The 9,708-nt window shown below is 41.7% G+C and overlaps 1 protein-coding gene across 1 annotated transcript in view; it reads left to right on the top strand.

Moving 5' to 3' along the window:
* Window positions 1-463: 463 nt before the first annotated feature.
* The window catches only part of prkcz (protein kinase C, zeta), a 608,260-nt gene continuing 599,015 nt past the window's right edge, over window positions 464-9,708 (top strand). Inside the window, exon 1 of the mRNA XM_070860461.1 lies at window positions 464-664. Within this exon, the coding sequence (XP_070716562.1) occupies window positions 591-664 (74 nt within the window). The 5' untranslated portion in view covers window positions 464-590. The remainder of the gene's footprint in view (window positions 665-9,708) is intronic.

Below are 9,708 nucleotides of genomic sequence, written 5' to 3'. Positions count from 1 at the left end.
TCCTTCCATCCGATTGGTTAGATCTCAGTTTGTTCCTGATTGGCCGAGGGATGATTTCACCTCTCGTTCCCTCGGGATTGGCTGCGGCCGCTGGGGGGAAGACAGGTATGCCTGTTATGGTGCGCGATTGGCTGCTGGCGAGGAGCGCTCGGGGGGCGGGGCGAAATTGTCGGTTAACCTGCAACCGCCATTTGTTTAGCGCGAGCGAGCAGCGCCAGAGAAAGTGTCCGCTTGTCCTCCGGAGACCCGCAGAGCGGCGTCGGCACCAACAAGTTTGAGCGGGACGCAGTCCGTCAAAACTGGCCTTATTTCGTGTTAATATTATACAAAAAATAGAAGAATTTCATCGAAAGTCTTTTTATTTTACATTTCTGGATTAGCATTTCTGACGCAACTCGGACTTTTGAGGTGAAATTTGGAAATCTTGGTGTTGAATCTTTCCTGAAAGGAGGAGAAACTGGAATTTGAGACGAGGATTTGAGAGCGGGTTGATGTAACTAAGCTTCCCATCGATCTTGTCCCAAAGTTTGTTGTGTTTCCACCCCCCGGTTTACTTTGAACCTGTCCGCTGGTGGAGTCTCAGTTGTGTCATGCCTACGAGAGTGGATGACAGCATGGAGTATGGAACAGGTGACTCTATCAAAGTGAAAGCTCACTACAATGGGTGAGTAAATGAGCTGGCACTCAACAGCTCCTCACTATTTAACCACAAGTATCACTCTGTCTTTCAACAATGCCTGTTGCATTTCTTTTTAAAGTCACACCACAGAAAGTTGACTAGAAGTTGGAAAAGTTTTTTTTTTGAAAACACAACTCTTTGGGGTGTTTGGCCAAATCACTTTCAAACTTTTTTGACACTTGCAAATATTACTGACATCCATCTTGCTGCAAGATATATGTTTACAGAGAAATCTTGCAGTTCTATAAACATTTTCGGCAGTAGTAGTATCCATTTTTGAGTGACGTTTTGTATTTCTTACAATAGTAAGAATTTTGCTTTGATTGCAGTGAACATTGTGCTATCTAAAATTCATTGCTTGTGTAAGAAGCATTCTAGATTTGACATTACTCGACATGTTCAGTGAGTAGTTCGTGTTATTTTTCTCTAATCAGCCGCTGGCTGCACTACATTTGTTAATCCTTCTGTATGGACGTCAGTGCATTATCCTTCAGTACGAATGTTATTAGACATCAGCTGTAAAGATTATTAGTATGGCCATCAGTATTCATGATAAAATCTGTGTCTGGCAAAACAGAAGAAATAAAACAGTCCACCAGCTCCAGTAGTTATGGAAATAGTTTGTTTCTCTTGGCAGTAATAATTTATTAATTCACGTAATGGCTTCTTTCCACTTAATTTGAACCTTTTGATATTACAGCCTTCCGATGGCTACTGGCAGTATTCTTTTTATAACTCATTTGCAACTCTTAGCGTTAGGCTGTGACATTGTAAACAATTATCCAACTAGAACATGTTTGACACAATGCCAAACCTCAGCCTTCATTCGGCAATTTTGGGTTGCTTGATCCATCTAAACCATGCAAATTGATTTGGTAATTTTTTGGTTTGTTAATTGGATAAGAAAATGTGCATTTTATACTATAACTGTACTGTTTGTGTGAAACAGTAATAGTATAAATGCAGCCTGACTCTGGAGTGAGGATCTGACGATACCAGGGCACAGAGGAGTGAGACTCTGTCGGAGATGGTCTTCTTCTGCTTCACTTTGGTCAGTTGGAGTTTTGATACCCATTCTATATTTAACAAGTTTAGCTTTGATCCAAAACTGCTTTGTATCAACACAAACCTTGTTGTGTGATTGCACCAAAAATCTTTAAAATTTATCATCTATGGAAATCTGCTGAGTACAGGAACTATAAATTTAGAAAAGGCTACACTTTCCTCTGCCTTTATTTTCATTTGCTAGTTCTCAATCTCAGCATTCAGGTGTCTCACAGCTTGGCAAAGATCAGGAATTTGATGGGGGAGCGATCGGTGAAATTGCTTTTCATATGTGACACACAATATGTGTCGTATATCAACGCTTCATACCTTGCAAACCACCTGATTATTGAATTAACATAAAAACAATTTCCTTGATGTACAAGTCATGCATTTATTCTGATAAATGTGTGGACTTGCCATTTGCTCAACTTAAAAAAAAAACTTGAATAATTTAAATTTGCATATCACCTTTTAACAGTAAAAGTTTTGAAGTTTTATAGAAGCAAAAACTGAATAGTAGCAAGAGAAAGTAATCAAAGACATAACTGAAGAGTTTTTGAGGAACCTTTGGCAGATGGACTGTGAGTTGTCTAGGGCCAAGATGGCTGAAGACCACAATGCTGAAGATGGAGTGAGAGGAGGAAGTGCAGAGGACATGTGCTGAGATATAGCAATGGAGGAGGTTACAGAAGTAGAATGGACCAAGATCAATATTTTGAATAAAATGTATTGGGGGTAAGGGAGTAGGTTGGTGAGCAGTGGAGTAGAATTTTGGATATTAGAATTTATGTTCTCTGCAGCTTGGGAAGCTGATGGTAACCACCTGTACTGACATTGTTTGGTTTCTCAAGAAGATGGGAGGTGCTTCAGACATCTGGGATGGCTCATTCAATATATTTGAATATATTGTTATATTGTAGGAAAAATAATGGAATCCCTACTAAAGGAGAAAATAGAACATCTAGAAACCCAAAATAATATAATGAATAGTCAGCATGGATTTCAAAAGGGAAAGTCTTACTTGACCAACCTTATTGAATTTTTTGAAGAGGTAACAGATAGAGTAGACAATGGTAATGCAGTAGGTGTAATTTATTTCGATTTTCAAAAGATCTTCGATAAGGTACCCCATAATAGACTGATGAACAAGGTCAGAGAATGTAGAGTCAGGGGACAAGTAGCAGAGAATAGAAGTAAAGCGTAGCTATTCACAGTGGTGCGGCGGAAGGTGAGTAGTAGTGTACCACAAGGATCAGTGCTGGGACCACTGTTTTAGACTTTGGAATCCAAAACACAATTTCTAAGTTTGCGGATGACACCAGATAAGGGGGGGGGGGGGGGTGGGGATAGTCAATATTGGGAGAACTACAACAAATTGCAGGAGGACATTAATAAACCTGCAGAATGGGCAAATGAAGTTCAACAAGATAAATGTGAGGGATTACATTTTTGTGGGAAAAAGAGGGAGGACATATTACTTGGAGGGTGTGAGTCTAGGTGGGGTAGAGGAACAAAAGGGATCTAGAAGTACAAATACACAAATCTCTAAAGGTTGGGACACAGGTTGGCAAGGCCATAAAAATGCAAACCAAGCACTCGGGTTTATTTCCAGAGATATAGAATTGAAAAGTAGGTAAGTTATGCTAAACCTTTATTGAACCTTGGTTAGGCCACACTTCGAGTACTGCCTACAATTCTGGTTGCCATATTATAAAAAGGATATAGAAGCACTGGAGATTTACAGATTTACAAAGATGATACCAGAAATGTGAGGGTATGTATATCAGGAAAGGATGAACAGATTGCATGTCTTTTCTCTTGAAAAAAAGAAGGCTGAAAGATGACCTAATAGAGCGCTTAAAAATTATGAAAGGTTTTGATAGAGTGGATACAGAGAGAATGTTTCCACTTGTGGGGAAGAGCATACCTAGAGGCCATCAATATAAGATGGTCACCAAGAAATCCAATAGGGAATTTAGAAAAAAACTTTAAAAACATTTTTTTTTTTAAATTATTATTTATTCGTAGCCAATCTTTCCAATTCTTTGTCAAATCACAAACGCCAGAGGTCACCTTGCACACATCAAGGATCACTCTGCGCCAATGCTCTTAGCCAAAAGGCCGAGAGCCACTGCACAGTTCCTGGAAGTACTGCAATACCAGTTCGTGCCATGGAGGTGGATGGGTCAGGCCCCCCACACACCTTCGTGGAGGTGGATGGGTCAATCCACCCCACCCACCTCCTATTTCCAAAAAGCATAGGAGAACCACCTTCCTGATCCAGGGAGAACCACTTTGGGGTCATGGTTACTCCCCTGTCAGGTCAGTTACGCATGATCTTAGCCAAAAGGAAAACTTCTTTACCCGAAGAGTGGTGAGAATGTGCAACTCGTTACCACAGTTAGTTAGTGATTGAAGTGAATTGTATTGTGCATTTAAGGGGAGGCTGGACAAGCATATGAGGGAGAAGGGAATAGAGGGTTTTGTTGATAGAATTAGATGAGGAAAGACAGGTGGAGGCTCGAATGGAGCTTAAATGCCGGCATGGGCTGGTTGGGCCGAATGGCCTCTTTCTCTGCCGTATATCCTATGTAACTTTTAATCTTATTTTAGAAAGCTTTTGGACGCTGTTCTATGCAGCTCCTGATTGCACAATTTAGTTTGGGAGTTTGCTGTGTTAGGGGATTGTTGGGTGTGCCACAACATATTAGACATAAAAAGCTTTTTTTTTCAATCTCTGTTCAGCATTTAACTCTCCCCAAATTGTGGTGTTCTCTCCAAGTAGGATAGTGCTCTGCTTAGTCAAATATCTTATGAAAAAATGCAGCCACTGGACTACCTGCTTTAATGTTATCTTGTGAACTTTGGCTAGCTGTTGGGCAGGGCTTTGATATAATGTAGAGTAGAAGTTCCCAAACATTCTTTCCTGTATCCTCCTCCCTTTGGAGATTCACGCCCCATGTGTGTCTTCCCTCCCCCCCACCCCCCCTCATCCCCCTTCCCCCCCCCCCCAAAAGAATCTGGGGGTGAAATTGATTTCTGTCAGTTGTACGAAATGATCGATCATGAATTGGCAGCCTGTTTGACAATGTGCACAATTTTCCAAAAAGAAAATCGGGTGTGGTGTAAAACAAACTGCCGATTTGGTATGCGTCCCTTTCCAATGATGATGATGATGACTGATGAACAGTAATTTAACCTCCTGTACTTTTGCACAGAACAAGAAGCTTTTATTTTCTTGGCTAACATAGCATATTGCTCAATACAAAAAGCAACATAAATAGCACAGTACCAGTACTATACAACTGAATAAACGTGAGCATAAGAGAACACTTGATGACTCACCCATATCTCATGCAAATAGGATGAGCGTAGTGCACAATTTGTGGAATCTCGGTTTCATTTTGTGGAGATTCAACTGCAAATCGGTCTCTACGTTCTTGCTATTTCTGGTGTAAAAAGTGAAGAAAATCTCACTTTACACAGACTTTTGTGCCTTTCACGACTTTAGCACATCCCAAAACACTTCACAGCTAATTAAGTACTTTTTGAAGTGTAGTCACTGTTGTAATGTAGGAAACATGGCATCTCCCACAAGCAGCAATGTGATAATGACCAGATAATTTGTTTTTTTAATGATGGTGATTGAGGGATAAATATTGGCCAGTACAAGGAAGGGGGGAGGGGTGAGCTCCCCTGCTCTTCTTCGAAATAGTGCCATGGGATCTTTTACGTTCACCTGAGAGGGCAGACGGGCCTCGGTTTAATGTCTCATCCGAAAGATGGCACCTCCGACAGTGCAGTGCTCCCTCAGTCCTGCACTGGAATGCCAGCCTAGATTTTTGAGCTGAAGTTTCTGGGACTTGAACCCAAGACCTGTGACTCCGAGGCGAGAGTGCTACCTATGGAGCCACAGCTGACAAGAGGTATTTCAGTAGCTCATTTGGAGAACTTGGGGAACTCTTTTTTTTTAAATTGAGAGCCAGAGCCATAACTGATCAAGAAGCATGACTTTAAAATTGTCTCTCAAACAGACTCACCAGCTCTGACGATCAAATTCTCTTTTACGCTCATGGCAACATTGGCCTTTGCTACAAGTTCTCTGAAAACTGATTTTGAACTCGGGCAAAATCCTCATTCATTTATAATAAAATCTCAAAATGTTGGAAATACTCAGCAGGTCAGATAGCACCTGTGGAGAGAGGAACAGAGTTAATGTTCTGAAGAAAGGTCATCAACTTGAAACGTTAACTCTGTTTCTCTCTCCACAGATGCTGCCTGACCTGCTGAGTATTTCCAGCATTTTTTGTTTTCATTTCAGATTTCCAGCATCCGCAGTATGTTGCGCCTGCAATTCATTTGCTTCTTTTTAGGAAAATAGTTGCTGAATTTTGTGCAAAGCTCCAGTATTTATCTTCTCGGACTGACATTTTGCAGTCCACAATAACAGAAGACAATGTTGGGAATGTAGTTACATTGTCTTGCAGCGCATAGCTACAAAGTAAAACATTTTTTGGCAAAGCTCTGTACTTTTTTTGTGTATGTAACTGTTGTTGCCTTGCAACGAAAGGTTAAGTTTATTGAACCTGTCAAATATGTCGGCCAAATAGCCCAAATAGCCTGGAAGCACTGATCGAGAAGTAGTGATTCAGAGTTGGTCAAAAACCTGTGGCACTCATTCCTGAGTTCGCAGATTCTTGTCAAAACTTTACCACGAGACAGCTATTGAACTTCCTTGATTACCTTCATCTGTCCTTTCAGTTGAAAGAGCTTTTGTTTGGAACAATCTTGTGGGTTATCTTTAAGGGCAGGATGTTTGCTCTTCAAGTAGCATATTAATTTGCTTGGTTTTATGCTATCCTGAGTAAGAAGTTTAGCACAAGCAAAGCATTGTGGTTGACGATTTTCGTCAGAGCCAGCAAATTTGAATCCAAAGTCCAAGTAGAAAGGATCGTATTTCCTGAATTACTTTTACCCAGTTCTACTTGTTCCTTCCATGGGATCAACATCCTCAACTTTATGCTTCCAAAAACGCTCTATTCTGTCATAATTATTGAATGCTAAGGTCGCAGTCAAGTCAGTTATTTTCATGCGGGAGCTTGGGGAGTCAGGGTATTCGAAACACTTTAATTTGAAATGTAAATCAGTACAGATATTCTTCATTCAGTCAAGGATCATCTGGACTGATAGCAAATTATGATATTGTGAATAGATACTGCTGGCCTGGTGGGTGTCTGCACCATTCGATCTGCCTCTATCACTTCCTTCTCTTCCCCGAGCCCACCGGGCCAAACCTCCTCGAAGGATCCCACCCCTCCCTCCGTCCTACTTCTGAATGCTCATCTTTCTCTAGTTTCTCTCCTATCTCGCCATATGTCCTCTCCGAGCTCATCTTATCCATGAGACCCACTTCCTGCTCCTTCGACCTTATTCCCACTAAACTGCTGACCACCCAACTTCCCTTCCTGGCTCCAATGTTACCAGATAGTTAACAGTCCTCTCTCCTCGAGTACTGTCACTCCTTCAAATTTGCCGTTATCAACCCTCTCAAAAAAAAACAACCCTTGATCCCTTTTTCCTTGCAAATATTGCCCCATCTTCAATCTCCCTTTCCTCTCAAGTCTTTGATCATGTTGTCGTCTTCCAAATTTGTGCACATCTTTCCAGGAACGCCATGTTTGAATCCCTCCAATCAGGTTTCCATCCCTGCCACAGTACCAATATGGCCCTTATCAAAGACACATATGATGTCCTATCTGACTGTGACAAAGGTAAACTATCCCTCCTTGTCCTTCTCGACTTGTCTGCAGCGTTTGACATGGTTGACCACACCATCCTCCTCCAACGCCTCTCCACCGTCATCCAGTTGGGTGGGACTGCACTTGTCTTGTTCCATTCTTATCTATCTAATCATAGTCAGAGAATCACTTAAAATCGCTTCCCTTCCTGCTCCCACACTGTTACTTCTGGTGTTCCCCCAAGGATCTATCCTTGGTCCTCTCATATTTATAATTTTCATGCTGGCCCTCGACAACATCATCTGAAAACATAAAATCAGTTTCCACATGTACACTGACGACACCCAGCTTTACCTCACCACCTCTTCTCTTGAGCCCCCCACTGTATCTAAATTGTCAGACTGCTTGTCCGACATCCAGTACTACATGAGGAGAAATTTCTTCTAACTAATTATTGGGAAGACCAAAGCCATTGGCCCAGAATTTGCGGCCCCCACGGACACGGATGAGGTGTGCACGCACCCGTAGGTGCCCGCAAATTCCAGGTTATGACATGCGAAGAGCATGTGTCTAAACTCGGAACCTGCGATCTGTCAAGAATCCGGAAGTAAAGGGCCTCCGCAGGTGGAGAGTTGGCCTATTAGCACAACTTCTGCCCAGCGAATGCCAGTGAAATTTTTATGACTGCTTTTATCAGCGTAAAACTTTTAAAGGACTGAAAAATAAATGTTTTTTCTATAATTTAAACATTTAAAAGGTAAGTTTATTTTTAAACTCTTTAAAATATGTACATTTATTTTTCAAAAAGTTACATTTTTGTTTTAAATAATTATTTAAATTCCATTTTGATTAATTTTAAATATGTGATTTAAAAAAAAAAATTATTTTATGTGTTTGTGCGTTTTTGGGGGTATTCCCATTCATACTTATGATGATTCTGTATGTAAGGAACTCACCATAAGTATGAATGGGAATATCACTACTTAGATTGGTTGGGACGGCCCACGTGATCTCAGGGACATGTACGAAGCAGTTAATTCCCTGAGATATGGGAGCCTCTGACCGCAAGTCTCCGAACCTCCCAGACCACCAGGTAGATTCGTAGAAATGTTTCAGGTCGGAGGCATCTGTCCGCGGGAAGTCTCTGACCGCAATTTCTGGGCCATAGTCTTTGGTCCCCACCACAAACTCCATTCTCTAGCCACTGACTCCATCCCTCTCCCTGGCAACTGTCTGAGACGGAACCAGACTGTTCGCAACTTTGGTGTCATATTTGACCCTGAGCTGAGCTTCCAACCACGTATCCGCGCCATCACTAAGACCGCCTATTTTCACATAAGAACATAAGAAATAGGAACAGGAGTAGGCCATACGGCCCGTCCAGCCTGCTCCGCCATTCAATAAGATCATGGCTGATCTGATCATGGACTCGGCTCCACTTCCCTGCTCCCCATAACACCTTATCCCCGTATCGTTTAAGAAACTGTCGATTTCTGTCTTTAAATTTATTCAATGTCCCAGCTTCCGCAGCTCTCTGAGGCAGCGAATTCCACAGATTTACAACCCTCTCATCTCAGTTTTAAATGGGCGGCCCCTTATTCTAAGATCGTGCCCTCTAGTTCTCGTCTCCCCCATCAGCGGAAACATCCTCTCTGCATCCATTTTGTCAAGCCCTCTCATAATCTTATACATTTTGATAAGATCACCTCTCATTCTTCTGAATTCCAATGAGCAGATGCCCAACCTACTCAACCTTTCCTCATAAGTCAACCCCCTCATCTCCAGAATCAACCTAGTGAATCTCCTCTGAACTTTCTCCAAAGAAGATATATCCTTTCGTAAATATGGAAACCAAAACTGCACGCAGTATTCCAAGTGTGGCCTCACCAATACCCTGTATAGCTGTAGCAAGACTTCCCTGCTTTTATACTCCATCCCCTTTGCAATAAAGGCCAAGATTCCATTGGCCTTCCTGATCACTTGCTGTACCTGCGTATTATCCTTTTGTGTTTCATGCACAAGTACCTCCAGGTCCTGCTGCGCTGCAGCACTCTGCAATCTTTCTCCATTTAAATAATAACTTGCTCTTTGATTTTTTTCTACCAAAGTGCATGACCTCACACTTTCCAACATTATACTCCATCTGCCAAATTTTTGCCCACTCACTTATCCTGTCTATGTCCTTTTGCAGATTTTTTGTGTCCTCCTCACACATTGCTTTTCCTCCCATCTTTGTTTCGTCAG

Source organism: Pristiophorus japonicus, chromosome 18, assembly GCF_044704955.1.
Source record: "Pristiophorus japonicus isolate sPriJap1 chromosome 18, sPriJap1.hap1, whole genome shotgun sequence".
Taxonomy (NCBI): domain Eukaryota; kingdom Metazoa; phylum Chordata; class Chondrichthyes; family Pristiophoridae; genus Pristiophorus; species Pristiophorus japonicus.
Note: the sequence above shows the minus strand (reverse complement) of the source record. Positions and strands in the feature narration are given on the sequence as shown.